At 34.2% G+C, this 17,703-nt stretch overlaps 1 protein-coding gene across 1 annotated transcript in view; it reads right to left on the bottom strand.

Annotated features, from left to right (window-relative positions):
- LOC150080841 (uncharacterized) overlaps nt 1–17,703 on the bottom strand; it is an 852,072-nt gene that overhangs the window by 254,725 nt on the left and 579,644 nt on the right. Inside the window, exon 25 of the mRNA XM_090381010.1 lies at nt 17,194–17,307. Coding sequence (XP_090237136.1) covers nt 17,194–17,307 — 114 coding nt within the window. The remainder of the gene's footprint in view (nt 1–17,193; nt 17,308–17,703) is intronic.

Here is a 17,703-nt window from a genome sequence, read left to right as displayed (position 1 = left end):
TTTGCATAATTTTTTTAATATTTTAGGTGCTTAGCATAAAAATCCTTTACACAGGGGTCAGAAAACATATCAGGCAGTGCAAGGTATGGATCAGTGAATGGAGGAATGACTGATTACTTTTAAGAGCCTGACCTTAAAATTGTTGTGTGGGATTTTTAATTCTTTATAGAAAAGTGGTAAATGAATTCTAAAATGTAGTCTGTGGTCCCCACTTTAAAAATTTGAATTTCCTCTAGATGGCACGTAACACATTTACAATACATATGGCATGTTGGAGGTAAAGGTTGGCAAATATTGGATTAGATTATCTTCCAATATGGATTCTCACAGAATCCTTATTAGGGTGCCTAAAAATAGTAATAATTGAACTAATAATTGAATCCTAAAAATAGTAATAATTGAACAAACATCTTACAAACTGTGATACATGTATGTCAGATAATGTACATTCATTTAAATTTCTTCCTCTTTATTCTGCTAAGCACAATCAAATGAGAATGTTTTCTCTGCAGAATATCTTCACCAGCATATAGATTTTGTGTATCTTTTGCTCTCTTTAAAAAAATCAGTAATCTGGGATTGTTTGCTTTTTGCTTGATAGATCTTTGCATATTGCATGGTATGAAGCTAAGCATTTCTGAAGCTCCCTTTTGAACTTTGTGTTCCTTTCAGTTGAGGGATCTGCATTCGAACGATAAGATTCTAATTGCTCGGCTAAGTTTATGCCTGGCTGTATGCTTTTTTGTGTAAAATTTGGAACTTCAAATTTTTCATCTGCACTATCATCCTATGAGGTGATCTGATAGAGGTGTACAAAGCCTTGAATGGTTTGAGCATGCTCAATGCTGATGGGATTCTTGCTCAGAATAATCACCTGAGAGGGCATAAATTCAAATTGAGAAAAGACAGATGTAGGATAGATGTGAGGAAATTTGCCTTTAGCCAGCAGGTGGTTGGTTGGTGGAATAGACTTCCATCCCTTGTCATAGAAGTTGATAGCCTAAATAAGTTTAAGGCTCAGCTGGACAGGTATTTCGAATGAACAGAGGGGTGAAGTGGAAGTGGTTATTTTTTATTTATTTATTTATTTATTATTATTTATTATTATTATTTTTTTGGCTGATGCTGCATAAGCTTGCTTTCTTGCATCAAATGCCTCTACTAATGCTAATGAACCTCTGATGCCATTTCTACCAAATCTGCTTCACCAGCCTCTTTTTCTACCAGTAATTCTTGAACATCTTCAGTAGTCATATCATCAAAACCTTCCCTTCCTACCTACTTAGCAAGTTCTACTATTGCACTGATTCCGTTTTCTGCAGATTTGACCATGTTTCTTCAATGAACTGACTCTGGCCATATATTTTTTCAACATGCACGTGTTGACAGTTTTACTTCTTTGAGCTATATGCTACAATTCCGATATAGTCCACAACTGAGAAATGTTTCCATGCCTCCATCACCTCAATAGATTCGGAATAAATTTTTTCCAAAATCTATCATAACGATTTTCTTAGGTAATGAATTTTACAGGTAGATATAATGCCTTGATCTAATGGCTGAATTAAAGAAGTTGTATTAGGTGGTACGAACATTACTTCAACTTTTTGGATAAGGCTATCCAAAATCTTTTGGATGGCCTGGCACGTTATCCAATAGTAATAAAACTTTGAAATCTATATTTTTCTGCTTTAAATAGTTTTCCACAGCTGGCACAAAACTATTATTATTATTATTAGCTTTGGTGCAAGGAAGCCTGAGGCTTATGCTGCACCAACCAAAAAATTTTTTTTCTGAATTATTTTTTTCTGAGAAAGGGAATCACCAAAAAAAGAAGAATGATGATATTCAGCTCAGGACCCTGGGTGTGCCAAGCCCATACTCACCAGATGTTGAGCCCCCGGGGTTCCATGCTTCTTGATTAGACCGGGGTTCGAGCCCGTGAGCAACCAAATACGGAGGATGCGGAAAGGTCACAGAATGACCACCGCATATCCCCCAAGCAATATGGCCTTAGTTGCTAATGCTCCTAAAAACCAAATGATAACAACCACCACCCCCGGGGTTCAATTTTAGAGATTATTCTTTAAATAAATCGGCAGTTACCAAATTATGCCTAAGATCCTTGGGCATAATTTAGGGCTGGAATTTAATTCCCAACAAAAGAAACTATCCAAATACAGTTCTTACGAATAATACATACCCAGAAAAAATTTATGAACGATCAAATAAAAACCAAAATAACCTTACAGAAACCTTAAAATTCATGAACTGTGCTTTAAAGTCAATTTTTTATGGTTTCAAACAAGCACAGGTTCAATAGAACAAAACCTAACACGGAGATTTCCGAATAATTTTTTTTTTGCATAATGATTAGCAAGTTCACAAAAAAAAAGAATGGAAATGTAAAAATTACATCCAACGTAATAGCAGGGTTTTCTCTGCACAAAAGTTCAAAAATATCATATTATGCAAGGTTTGCCGCAATTCTCTAACCATGTTAGAGCAAAACCGTGTTATATATAAGTACTGTGTTGTGCAAGGATTACCACAGTTATTATGTTAGACCGAAACCGTATTTTAGAAGTACCATGTTATACGGGGGTTGCCTGTACATTGAGTTGTAAATATTACTCCAAAACTGAGAAATAATATGCTCTATAATCCAGTACTTTTGATATTGCCTGCTAGTTTAATAGTATGTGAACCTAGTATGTATATCTATTGCCCTTTGGCTGCCATTTGCTTTGTCCAGCATTGGCAAACCAAATCAATTTTTAAAGGGACAAATTGCTGGAAAGGTTGGAAAAATAGTTTAAACAGCAAATGTCACACATAAGGGAGATAAAAATGCTGGTTACTCTACTGAAAAAAGAAGGTTCCTCCATTTAACAACATATGATGGCAAGAGGAAATGTCATATGACAATAAATTCTACAAAGAAATTAACTCTTTTCCTATAAACTTTTAAACAAATTTTTAAACTGCATTAAAATCCCTTGTAATAACTTCTGTAGGATTTATTTCTTTGACCAGAATATTGTGACCTTCCTCAGTGATGTTTATACAGAAACTGGATTATTATATTGAATATTGGTGGTGGGGGGGGGGGACACTGATATAAAGTTAAAATGGTAGCAAAGAATATAATAACTTGACTGAACCCTGAATTGGTTGCTAAAATGGACAAAGGATGGTCACATCTATCTTCTACAACCATCTGAACACTGGAGCAACTGAGTTCCAATGACTGCTGGTTGACAAGTGTTGCTCATAGAAATAACACTAGAGGCATTCATCACTACTATGGGAGGTAAATGAGAAGAAGCAGAGAAAGATGAAAGATGAGGAAAGGAAGAATGAACCCCATTCCATTAGAAGCTGAAGAACAAAGCTGGCCATGAGGAATGAGTGGTTGCTTTCTTTTTGTTTAGTAATGTAATGTTTATGTAATGCTGAAACATTACAATATGTAATATTTCAGCATTCTTTCCTTCTCCTCATTTTCCACACTAGAATTTTGGGATTTAAAGTTGCTATGGACTGATGGCCACAACTGAAACTGTGCAGTCCAGTCTAATTGTGGGCTTGGTAATTATACCCAAAGGGGTTTCAATTAGGGCTTACAATACCAATCAAAATCTTAATACCGGTATTTCGATATTTTTAATTTATGAAACCAGGATACCGGTATTCCAAAAACAAACATTTTTCTCAATAAATTTTGATGACAATTAGGTGTAATAAAGGTAAGGAAAAAAACAAGTACTGTAATTACTTGAATTCCGTTTTAAATAACTTTTATTGCAATAATAAATATTCTGAAAACAATCATTAAAATACAGTTATTCTGAAAAAAAAAAAATCATTAAAATACTACCTGTCCAAATAAAGTGAGCTCTTAAGAAACATGAGCAATCAATAGTATGATCGTTTAAAATGGATCTAATTTTGGTACATACAGTATTTGATTAGTAGTAGAAAATGCCCTTGTGGATTCTATTCTGGTACTACTGTACTGAGATAATCGTAGACGGTTTCAGTCCATATTTTCTAGGCTTTGAACTTTTTTAGCAAAAATAGTTAAGTATTTCATTAATTTAAGACTCAAGTTCATCTTTTAAAATCTCATTAGAGTCAGGCAATTTCTTATTTTGAAAAGAATTTGCAGAACACTGATGTTCTGTTCCATGTTGGTCTTCCATGGTTGGATTATGTCCATCATTTTCTGAAGGAGTCTGAAGGAGAAAGACATTTTATTAAGCAAAGTATAATTTTCACAATAGTATCTTTACTGAGTCTGGGAGAGAGCAAAGAGTGCAGTTAAGGAATTCTTCACATGTATAAATGCAAAGAACAGAAGGACAAATCAGATTGGATCCTTATGTAATGGACATGGGATAGTATTAAATAGAACAGCTGAAGTTGCAGATGAACTCAACAGTTACTTTGCATCGATATTTACATTAAAAAACCCTTTGTGTCAATGAAATATTATGGAAGTGAAGTTGAAAAAAATGTAATTAATGATGTTGAAATTTCAAATTATTATTTAATGAGAACTTCTGCACCTACAGGCAAGTAAGGCTCCTGTGGTTGATGGCATATACCCTATAATCTTAAAGAAGGAGGCAAGTGAGTGCATTGAACCATTAAGGCTAGTTATGAAAGCATCACTGGAGAGATTCCATTGGATTGGTGTAAACTGGAACATAAAGGCAATCTAGGAGTGTAACGAGAAATTACCGACCAGCCTGTCTAACTTCAGTAGTAGAGAAAATCATGGAGGCAATGATCAAGGGTGGAATTCAGGATCATTTAGATGAAATGGAATTCTGTAGGATACACAGCATGGTTTTGTAAAGGGAAAATCATGTTTAACAAATCTGGTTAGCATTTTGACAGGTCACGCATGAGCTGGATTTAGGGAATAATTTCAACATTGTTTATTTGAATTTCAGCAAAGCATTTAACTCAATTCTACATGAGTGGTTACTTTATAAGTTGGAGCAGGCTGGAATCATAGGGAAAATCCTTAGATGGATAGCACAATGGCTTGAGGGCACCAGGCAGAGGGTTGTGATAAATGGTTATTCCTCAGATTGGGTTAATGGAAGTAGTGGGGTTCCCCAAGGATAAGTATTGTGACCACTGTTGTTTTTGATTATCTTAAATGACATCTATGAAGGGATGGAGGGTGTGAGGTCTAAACTTCAGATGATGTAAAGATCAGTAGAGTAGTTAATGATTGCCACCAAGCAGAGCTTCTTCAGAGTGACCTAGATAGACTTCCAGGATGGTCAGAAAAGTGGCAGATATGCTTTAATTCAGCAAAATGCAAGGTCTTAACACCTGGGGAACAGGAATCCCAAAATAACTTATACACGTGGTGAGTTGAACTAAAGTCAGTAGTGGAGGAACGGGATTTGGGAGTTACGATACGGTCAGACATGAAGTTGTCCGAGAATTGTGGACAGGTTGCAATGTTGCATGGTGTCCTATTGATGATTTATCAAACATTTGCTAGTAGAGATAATGACATCATAATTCGCATAAAGGTGATTTTATAACCTTTATGTGATTAAATTATAAACAATTATTTTTTTTAAATTAGGAAGCCATCACCACTGAGCTCACTCAATACATTCAAAGCTTTAAACACCTCAATCAGATTTCATTGCTGGTGCCTAGTATCTGGATGCTGCAATTTGCAGAACTGAAGTAACTAATTTTGTTGTTCTTCTATGCACCTGTTCAAACAGATTCACACATGGCTAAGATGTTGCCTAACCATTGTCATATATGACAGCATAATAATTTGGCTGGCATAATTGCTGTATATTATTGACAGTGAACATCAATATCTGACTACACAATTATCACCAGGCCATGGGATTTTGTCAGTAATATACAGAAATTATGTTAATCTAGAATTACTGCTATCCACATGCAGTACCTTGCATTTGTCAATGTTAAACTTCAGCTGCCACTTCCCAGCCCACCTGCCTAAATTTTATAGATCTTGCAGCAGTATATCCTGATTACTGTCAGTAACCATCTTGATAACCTTAGTACCACTTTGAAATTTAGTAAGCTTGATATACATTCATCAACAACATTAATAAATATAGAAAACAGAAAACAGACAAAAGAGTCTTCATGAATATCACTAAGGAGGCCTTTAACAGTTCAGGAAATCTGCTAGTTGGGGAGAAACAATGATAATATAGATATGCATACACAGGTAGTTCTCGACTTTGAGTTAATTCATTCCTAGTGCGCTTGTAAAGCGAAAACTCGTAAAACGGGAATTTTTTCCCCATAGACATAGGTTAAAAATAGGGGTTACGTTCTCAACAATGAAATAAGTTAGCTAATTAGTTTATGTTTAAAGTTTAAACAATGATTGATTTATCAAAAGAAATGAAAATGTAGCCTGTAAAATCAAGCAAATTATAATAATAGAGAAATTATTTACGACTTAAATATTAAAGAATGTTTATTCTTCATCATCATCGACTAAATGCACACTTGTTGATCATTCATTATTGGCTTGGCACTCTGTTTGTTGCACAAAGAGTCGTCTTATTCAGAAATGCTTCAAGAGGCATTTGTTTCCAAGATAATCTTCTCTTTTCTTTTTAAATTTCAATAGCATGCTTAAGCATTTTTTTAATGGCACACACAAATTGCAACTAACACAATTTGCGTGGAGTAACAAGTTTACGAAGCTTAAAAAAAAGGAATGAAGAGAAGATTCTGAAAATTTATTTATGTTTTTTATTCGATTGAAGATTTCAGTAAAGGACAAACACATTTCACCTTAATAAAATAAAAAAACCACACAATTCCAGCTATTGGTATCTTCACAAATGCAAAAAGATTGAGTTTACTACCATTTATAATTGCTTGCAGTAACAGAAAAGCCCAATAAACCAGAAAGTACAAATTGTTTTTATTGTTTTATGGTCGTGACCAGAAATGTGCTTTAGAAAAATATCACAAAGACGTTTAAAATTGATTCTTATAACGGAATAATAATGATAATGATGAAAGTGTAGTGTATTTTAATGATTTGAATTGGTAACTAAAACAATTTACAAACCACGCTCAAGACGTTTTATATGGCCTTAAGGTCATGCTCATGACCTTAAAAATGACATTTTAGAGAGATAAATAGCTTAGTTATACAGTGAAAATTTGAACTTTCGAGATTTTGAAACGAATTACCAAAAAAAAAACAGTGTGTTATTGGGTCCACATTACGATATTTACGATATGGAACTGATTAATATCGTAACATAGGGTACACTGTATTGTATAACTACACACGTGGTTTGGAATGTGGTATTTATGAATGTTTAACATTCATTTTTTGCAATTAATGTTCATATTTTCGATTTTTTTGATACTTGATACTTGGGGAAAAAAAACTCGTAAACCCGGGAACTTGTAAACCGAGAACTGCCTGTATCTGATAATTAAAAATAGTGTGGTTTTAAATGAACAGTTAACTAACATAAGGAAACAACCTTAGGTAACTTAAAGAGGTGTGTTGGGCAGTAAAAAATATAAAAACACTTTGTCTTAACTGTTTCTATAGTAATGTCAGAAATGTTATCAATAAAATGAGCAAATTCACATTCTAGGCATAACTGCCAACTTTGAGAAATCAAAAGATCATAAGACTTTTGATATGAGGTGTAGGGGTAAAGTTCCCAGACTGGTGCAATAAAAATAATACAAAATGAAAGAGCTAAAGATGGTTTTATTTTAATTCAAAGTAATTACCATCTGATTGAATGCACTTATTACACTATTCTAAAAGTTTCTGTTTTTTCCTTTGGATGCCCTCACTTATTCTTCTGAAAAGAATAAGTGAAGGCATCCAAAGAGATGATGTTCAGTTCAGCAGTTACATTTTTCTTTATATCCTCAAAATCCTTAAATCTCTTTCCTTTGAGGGCAGTTTTCAGCTTGGGAAAGAGGAAGAGGTTTGCTGATGCTAGATCGGGAGAGTAAGGTGGATGGTTGATCTGTACAATGCCATGTTACAAATATCTTCACAAGTGCAGAATGGGCAGGGGCACTGTTTGCAACAAGAACCAGCTGTTTTCTCTCAAAACTGCAGGCTCATATGAGAAATGCACATATAGATTTCTTGTGAATCACAACCTGTTTGTTGAAAAACATGATCAGCATCTTCTTCATCTTGGACTTCCGTAAACAAAACCTTTTGGGCCTTGGTGATGATTTTGAAGTCCACTGCATACTCTGATGCTTTGTCCCTGGGTCATACTGAAACACCCAACACTCATCTCTAGTGACAATACAGTCACTAGAGATGCGTGTTGGATGTCGAGGAAATTAGGATGGTCTTGGCAAGTTTAGATGAAGTCTCTACATGATGACACTTTGTTGCTTCTGCTGATCTGTGAGGCTGTGCAGCACAGATTTTGCACAGACCTTCCTGTTCCCTAAATCATTATGCAGAATCATCTCCTTATTCATATCCAACTCCTAATCAGCAATCATTTTGAGGGTCAAACAACGATCTCTTGCCACAATTTCCCAAACTTTTCTAACTCTGTTCTCATTTAAAGAATTTGACGAATGCCTACTTCTTGGATCATCACAAACATCCTCCTGTCCATCATGAACCACTTGTACCATTCAAACACATTGGTAAGACTTAATGTTTCATCATCATAAACAGATTTTAACATTTCATAACTTTCTGTTGCAAATTTTCATAAGGTAAAGCAAAATTTGATATTTGTTTGTTGCTCCATTGCAAAATCACGATAGGACATTAATGCTACTAATGCAACTGGTTCTTACTTGCAACCTGTCAGCCTGCTGGACAATCTTTCTATCATCATCTGTTGGAGGAAGTCTGAACTACAACATACTACTGTTTATTTTCAAACTCATTAAACATAACAGCAACAGTCCAGGAACTTCGTTGCCACACCTCATAGACCCAGCTTTAATCAGAACTGCATTCCAGTACCTGTCCAAATAGTGGTCACAGATTCTTCTTAAATTAAATTCCTAATTAATGTGTGTCGTGCTGAGACAAACAAATTATGCAATAAACTGCATTTTAAAGTTCTTTGATTCATTTATTTATTTTTATTATTTTAATTATTTTTTGTTCTGTTCAACTACAGCGAACAGGTGCAGAGTTCAAAATCTGGCAACCTCATGACCTAGCAATTGCTGGTTTTTGGAGAATAAATCTAAGCAAGCATAAACCATCAAAATCTGGGCACAGATAAATTGCATCAGCATTTAGGCTGCTTGCTTTTTGCTAATTACTCTACAATTTACTTATTTCTAATTAACTTTATTAACTGTATTATTTTATTCTTATTTATTCTTTTATCCCTTGGACCAAAGGTACAAATTTGGAAATGAAAAACTCAGCCACAGCAAAGTCACCAAAGCAGTTTATTTATGAAATCGATTCAAAACTATCCATTTAAAAAAATAAAACAACTGGGAGAAAAAAATAAATAAACAAGTTCAAATACTGCATGGTAAATTTTCTTGTACAGTATTTGGATTTCTGTTAATTTTTATATATGGTACAAAAGGATCTGATCTTCATATAGTAATTAAAAAAGGATTTCTGTTTGTTTCTTTCATTTTTAATTTTATTGACCTGACATAGATTCCTGGCAGGTGGGAAAGTGTTCCCCAACAGAGAAGAAAACACAGTATGATGGGTTTTAATTAATAGTTAACAGATCAATACGTTCTACATTATAAGTAAATTAGTTTAGAAATGGAAAATTTATCTCTATGATATCTTGTAGAACACTTCAGTGCTGATACTCTCTGTAGTTGAATAATTATACAAATAGATTACATGTATTCCGCTCCCTTGTAGACAAGATCAGCAATCCAATGCACCCCGGAATTAGAGACCGCAGACCCCAAGTCCAACCCCAAAAGACATTGAATCACTGCCCCAATCTTTGAAAGAGAGAATACAATACATCTGTTTTTTTTTTTTGTTTTTTTTTGATTTGGTAGTTGTTGGCGCATCGGCTTCTGTGGCCATATTGCACCTCCCAAGGTTTTTGCAGTACTTTGATCCAAGCCCGAGGCGGGAATCGAACCCGCGACCTTTGGGTTGCCGGGCAGGTACTTTACCCACTCGGCTAGCCCGGTCGGCACAATACAATACATCTGTATTTTAAAAACAATTTAAATGATTTGAGACCTAATAAATGCATAGTGAATCCATACTCTTAATACTTTAAAAACTAATATTAAAACAAAAAAAATTATTTTATTTATAGCATGGAAATTAGTTGGAAATTAGAAATTTTATAGCATGGAAATTAGTTGCAATCCTGGTGCATGCGCCAGGATCGCAATTAATCTCCATGCTATAAAATTCTCTCTAATTCTCTATAAAATCATCTAATGAACATACATTTTCTTGGTATATAATACAGGTATCAAACAAAATTTAGCTGAAAAGCTTGGGTGGACACGAAACAAGCCAGTTTTTTGAACAGTACAGGTATCTTGTCTGTATGTTCAGAAACAGTAAAGGGAAGTAGCAATTGAAAATAAAGTACTTCTGTGTTTGGATAACTTTAATGAAGTACATGTGCCTGCTTTACTTATTAAAATACTACACAGCTATACAATATGTAACTTAAAAAAAAAAAAAGGTAAAGAATATGACCATAATAAAACACCCATGTTTGGTGTGATTGTTCAGTTAATCATCAAGCAGACTTTGTTCTGTGGGTTTTTCATTTTAAGTGTAACACAAATGATACACCCCAGGGATGATACTCTCCCTCAATTTGGAAAGCAATAAAGTTTAATAAAACTAATATAAATAAATATTTATTTTCAAACAAAATACAAGTACAGGATGGAAACCAGGAGCAGAACAAGAATAGATGGACCCTAGGGCAAGGAAGGGTATTTATCTGTGCCAGGATATTTTAGAATAGGATTAACTGTTGGTGTACGATGTACAAAAAGTTTGTCTATCAATGGGTTATTAACCTTGTTTTGAAACAGCAAGAAACAAATCATATGATAACATACACGTATAAGTTATAAATCCAGTTTAATGTAAGAATACAAATATATACTAACAGTAGCTTTCGAGACACGTGTCTCTCTTCATCAACTGACATTTAAATACAAAATACAACAGATAAGTCATTTTGTATTTAAATGTCAGTTGATGAAGAGACACGCATCTCGAAAGCTACTGTTAGTATATATTTGTATTCTTACATTAAACTGGATTTATAACTTATACGTGTATGTTATTAAAAAACCATGTACCCCAGTACACCAGGCCCATTCGTTACTAAATCATATGACCATCTAACAAGATTGCTCACATGATAAAATAATTATTGTGACTCCAGAATGTTAGGAGCAGCATGGGAAGAACTTTTATGGTTCTGAGATGAAATTTACCCAAACATTGCACTAGAGGAAATTAAAAAACAGTAATAGTGCATAATATTTCTTTTTCATTTTTATGGCTTTTTGTTTTATTAATAGCAATACGATTGCTCCTACTATTTTTCATTGCCAATGTACAGCCAGAACCCATATAAAATTATATAAAGACTCGCTCTCTCTTTCCAGACTGTTATAAAGATCCAAACAATAATGGCAGGTCACCTGATAGGCAACCCTTGAAAATAACAATCCTGAATTAACTGGTAATTAGCACTTTTTATGGTTTTCACACAGTAACTGAGTATAAGAACCTCAGGTGACCCACAGCAAAATTTTGAATTATGAATTTGTTTATAGTTGTACATTACTTATATTTACTCTTCCACTAATTCAATAAACATCCTACCCTAGTTGTTTTCAAAAGATTTATTGCTGTTTTCAGACATTAAAAATGAGAACACAAAACCTGATATTCTCTCAAGATGGTTATTATTCTCTGGCCATCTTGAGAGAATATCAAGAGAACGTAAGTAATGTAAAATTTAGCACACTGGAAAGCACACCAAATTTGAAATTAATTTTGAAAAAATTAAAAAATGGAAATGAATAACAGTATCTATATATATAAATTTTAAAAAGTACCTGTACACACAATAAGCAGAAATATAAGTGCATGTGCACATTTAAAATTTTGAGAGCTTAAGTCCTTTAAACTGGAAAATTAAAGAGTTTAACAGATTCATGTTTATATTTTGTCTAACTTGTTTTTTTAAATTATGAGAATTATTTTTTTTTTGTTTTTCTAAAATAAAAGGTGTCAAAAAGAACATTTTCTAAATATTTGACTTTTTATTAAAAAATAAAAAGCTATATACAATAAGAATTGAAAATATTAAGAAAGGGTGAAATACTGGTATTATTCAAGAAGATGAATTCAAAAAACTCAAAACTTTTTCCCGAAATTTAAAAAGAAAGTTGGTTACCTGTCGGGTGACCTGACACTATGTTTTCTACCAATTGGGAGTGCCATCACTGCTGGGTTAATGTAAGCAGCATCCTGCATTTCTGGCATATTTTATTTTTATTTCTTAAATTAATTGAATTTTGTCGTATTCTGTGATTAAAATGATTATTCTGTGATTAATATGAAGTAAAAATTAAATAGATAATTATTAATTAATTAACTAATAATATATAAATGTAACTGTTTTTAATTCGCTTTACATACCTCACAATGCCTGGCCCAGTGTTCACTCAACCTTTTATAGTACTTTACTTATTTCCTCCTGTACTTTTAATAAAAATTCAAATGCAACATTTATTTTATGGATCTTATGTGATTTAATAAAATAAGTAAATAGCAACACTCACCTCGTTAGATCATAGCAGGTAATAAAACTTTTTTTGCAATGTACTTTTATCATTTCTGCATGGATTTTAATGATAATTGAAATATAACAGATATTTCACATTTCTACACAATTAATATAACAAGCAAATAGAAATAAATCATGATTTATGTATATGATAAACTTAAAAAAAAAAAAAAAAAGAGCTCTTCAAAACAGCAACAATTTTATGTGCAAAATTCTTAGAATTGAGAACATTTCCTTCCCGCACATTCAGTATACTGTCCAGCAAACAACATTCAGTGCTTTATCCACAATATATGGTATCAATAAGGTATATAATATGAATAAAAATAAAGAAATAATAATTGCCATATTTATATTTTACCAATTTTAATGAAATTTCGGATGCCTTGAAAGAGCCAAATATAAATATTTTGTGAAAATCTGTCCACTGGCAGTTGAGTTACTACATGCAGACAGTTGGACATGTGAAGATACGCACTTTATACATATGCAAATTTGCTTAAAAATCTTTACCCTTGGGGCCTTTTGCCTGTGTACCCTGTAAGAAATGGAAACTGAAAGAGCAATTATAAAAAAAAAGCTATTGCATTCATATAATTCATGGGGCTTAGAGGGGAACAGGTATCCTGTGTGTTATCAGACACTCAGCCTAAAACACTGATGGATCCAATATCTCTCTATTACAGAAGATTTAGGAGAAGTCCAGTTGGCCTGCCTCCCTAAAATCCACTCATGCACACCTTCTTGATGGTAAGCCCTGTTACGGCACTTAGGTGGCAACGAACATGTAGAGTGGTTCTCTTCAAGACGCCTGGTCAGCGTGAAGAGGAAAAGACCAAACCCTCCACAGCATATGACAGCACAACAAAGCAAATGGCCCTCAGTCCCCAGCAACTTTCACTCTCCCTCTTACGGCAGCGAGAGGATCAGAGTGGAAGCAGAGGGTGCTAGGAATCTCTGGGTATGACCAGGCTGCCATGCATGGAAACTGAACTTGGCCTGTTATAATGTAAGACCACTCATCGGTGAAGACAGGATATTAGAGCTGGAAAAGGAATTAGAAAATGTGAATTGGAATATCATCGGTTTGGCTGAAACAAGAAGGAGAAATGAATCACTTATAAGTTTATCAAGTGGAAATCTGCTGTAAACCAATGGAAACAGTGAAAGGGGTGAGGGTGGAGTTGGGTTTCTGGTCCATAAAGATTTTAAAAACAACATTTTGGAATTCAAAAGTACATCACCAAGGGTGTCAAGACTAATACTGAAGATTTCTAAGCGGTACAAGCTAAAGATTATAATGATTTATGCACCAACATTGAGCCAAGATGATGAAGAGGTTGAAGAAATGTACACCGAAATTGAGTCTTCTAGATGAGCAGAAAACCCACTACACTATTATTATGGGAGACTTCAATGCTAAGGTTGGAAAAAGACAAAACAGTGTAGAAAGGGGTACTATAGGAAATTTTGGAATTGGTGAAAGAAATGAAAGACTTGTGGAATTTGCAGAATCTCAAGAACTGTCAGTAATGAACAGTCAAGAAAAGGGTGAATAGAAAGTGGACATGGAAGAGTCCAAATGGATTAACAACTAATGAAATCGACTTGATCCTCACTAACAGAAGATATATTGTGAATGATGTTAACGTGCTGAATAAGGTAAATGTTGGAAGTGATCACAGAATGGTAAGATGTACACGATATAAATGTAGGAAAGGAAAGGAAAAAACTGACTTGAGTAAATAATACAAAGGTCTTTGAGATAACAGAAGAGGAGAAAAAGCAGTATGTACTGGAACTTAAGAACAAGTATGAGCTTCTGCTGACTGCTCAGGACCAAGATATCGAGAAATATTACAACTTTCTGAAAGTGATAAAGCCCAAGAAACCTAGAGGGAAAAAGAAATCCAAAGAAGAAAAAATTAGTCAAGAAACACTTGTCGTGATGAACCGAAAACGACAAATGAAGAGGAAGAAAAACACTGACAGGGAGAAAATTGAGTATACTGAGTTATGCAAAGCAATTAGAAAGAGACTAAGAGAGAACATAAGAAGATTTAACACAAGAAAAGTAGAACAAGCATTAAGGGAAAACAAAGGATTTAAATCAGCAGCCATGAGCAGTAATACAGAAAGACAAATGATACTGAAACTGAAGAATAGCGATGGTGTACTTATAAACAGCAGAGAAGGCATAATTCAAATAGCAGAAGACTACTATAGAGAATTATACAAGGAACGAGGGAATGATGCCAGCAGTGGGGAAGATGGATTGCAAAGTAGCAACACATATGACATACCCGATATTCTTCCTGATGAGGCAGAACATGCATTGAACAAAATGAAGAATCAGAAAGCCCCGAGGGAAGATGAAGTTACTGTAGAGTTGTTAAAATTGGGAGGAAGAGACATAACACAAAAACTGGCAAGGCTCTTCACAAAGTGCATTCGAAAAGGTGTGATGCCTAAGCAGTGGAATAATGCAATCATAGTTTTGCTGCATAAGAAAGGAGATAAATCAGAAATTGGAAATTATAGACTAATTAGCTTGTTATCCCATATCTACAAGTTGTTCACAAGGGTCATTACTAACAGATTAGAAAGAATACTTGATGAGAATCGACTGAAAGAGCAAGCTGGCTTTAGGACAGGATTCTCAACTATGGATCACCTTCACATAATATCACAGCTAATGGAGAAAGCAAATGAATACAAAACACCATTATGCCTGGCATTTGTGGATTATGAAAAGGCATTTGACTCCATACAGCATAAGGCAATGTTTAGGGCACTGGAAAGACAAGGCATAGATACCGCATATATTATGATTTTGAAGAAAATATATGAGAGTGCTACCTCCTTTATTAGACTAGACAAAGACAGTAGCAAATTTAAAATCGAGAAAGGAGTTCGACAAGGAGACACAATATATCTCCGAAACTGTTTACTGCTGCCCTTGAGGAAGCTTTCAGAAGATTAGACTGGTCGCAGAAAGGAGTCAATGTGAACAGAGAGTACCTAAACCATTTATGATTTACAGATGATATTGTGGTCATAAGGCACGATCCCAAAGAATTAGAGGAAAATCTTAATCATAACCTTAATCAGTTATGCACAGTTAGTAAGGATTTTGGACTAAAGATGAATATGGCTAAAACAAAAGTAATGATGAACAAGTATGCCACAGAAAGGGAAATAATGATTGAAGGAGCAGTAATTGAAAAGGTGGAATCATATACTTATCTGGGACAAGTTATTAGCTGCAATAATGATAAATGGCTAGAAGTCAAGAGAAGAATAAATTTTGGATGGATAGCATTCAGGAAATAGTCACATTCTGAAGAGCAATATCCCAGTTTGTCTGAAACGTAAAATAATAAACCAATGTATACTCCCCACCATGACTTATGGAAGTGAAACTTGGGCACTCACCAAAAGAATGGAAGAGAAGCTGAGAACTACACAGCGAAGAATGGAACGAATTATATTGGGAATCAGACTGTTAGATAAGAAGAGAAACACATGGATTAGGCAGAAAACTCAAGTAAAGGACATTCTTATCAAAACTAAAGAACTAAAATGGTCTTGGGCAGGACAGATAGCTCAAAGATATGATGACAGATGGACTAAGAAAATAACAGAATGGTATCCAAGAGGAGCTAGAAGAAAACCTGGAAGACAAAGGTGGAGATAGATAGATGAAATTCATGAGGTTGTGGGTAGTAAATGGATGGCCAGTGCTCAAAACAGAAGGAACTGGAAAGTTGCTGGAGAGCCCTTCATCCTGCGGTGGATTGAAAATGGTTGATGATGATGAATTCATGAAACTATACATACACACACAAAAAAAAAAAAAAACACCGCCAACTTCACCACTTTTAATCCTCTCCCACAAGTTAACAACTTCAACTGTCACTCTTCCTTACCTCCCTGGAGTGGGAGGAATCTGATAAACACAGCTTTGACATAAAATTGTGGGTGTGGAAAACGACATAAAGAGGAGAGAACTAATTCATTCTCTGGGTGAATTGACATTAAAAACAGAGAATTGTTGTAGAAATGATTATTTGGGAAATTCATGCTAATTTTCTACAAGCTTGAATATCACCTTAACATCTTTCAAGTGACAAGAGCACCAATGTGGAAGTTATCAGAGCAGAAAAACTTTGAGAATGCATTTCATATAATACTCTTGATATTTGAAGCATGACAGATTCTTTTGTGGCCACTGAATGTCAGTCCAGGATTTAGTTTTCTAAATTATTTCAAGACTAATTTATAAAATTTCATATTTATTTTTGAAAGACCTTTAGGATGCAATTATCTTTGAGAATAAATGAAAATATTTTAAAATGTCAGTTACCTGGAAATCCCGGAGTACCAGGAAATCCTGGAGGACCTATGGTTCCTGGTGCTGGTTCTCCTTCCTTTCCTTTTTGTCCTTTAGGCCCATGAAAACCAGGAGACCCAGGAGAACCTAAATGTTACAACTGAATCTCAGGTTTTAAAGCTCTTTAGTTTGTGAAATAATTTCAGAATAGTTCATTCTGGAATAATCAATGACTGTAGCACTTTCATACACTAATTTACTTAATCATTAAAAAACTACAGTGTGAAACCTAGTGAATGATCAATACAGGAAACTGCAAGTTAACAGTAAGACAAAAATTTTAATTTTATGGTACTCACATACATAACAAAACATTAAATAAAATTAAGTTAAAACAGATTAGTTACTCATATATGGTCAACACTGTGAATAGATAAAATTTCATTTATCAATTATTTATTTTTAGTGTAACTGGAAATTTACACAAAAATAATAATAACAATTTATTGTTACTACCAGTAGTACTATAAGGTTTGTGTAACC

The sequence above is a fragment of the Mastigoproctus giganteus genome, chromosome 9, assembly GCF_048544385.1.
Source record: "Mastigoproctus giganteus isolate SK-2022 chromosome 9, ASM4854438v1, whole genome shotgun sequence".
Classification (NCBI taxonomy): domain Eukaryota; kingdom Metazoa; phylum Arthropoda; class Arachnida; order Uropygi; family Thelyphonidae; genus Mastigoproctus; species Mastigoproctus giganteus.
This window is presented reverse-complemented; position numbering and strand designations above follow the sequence as displayed.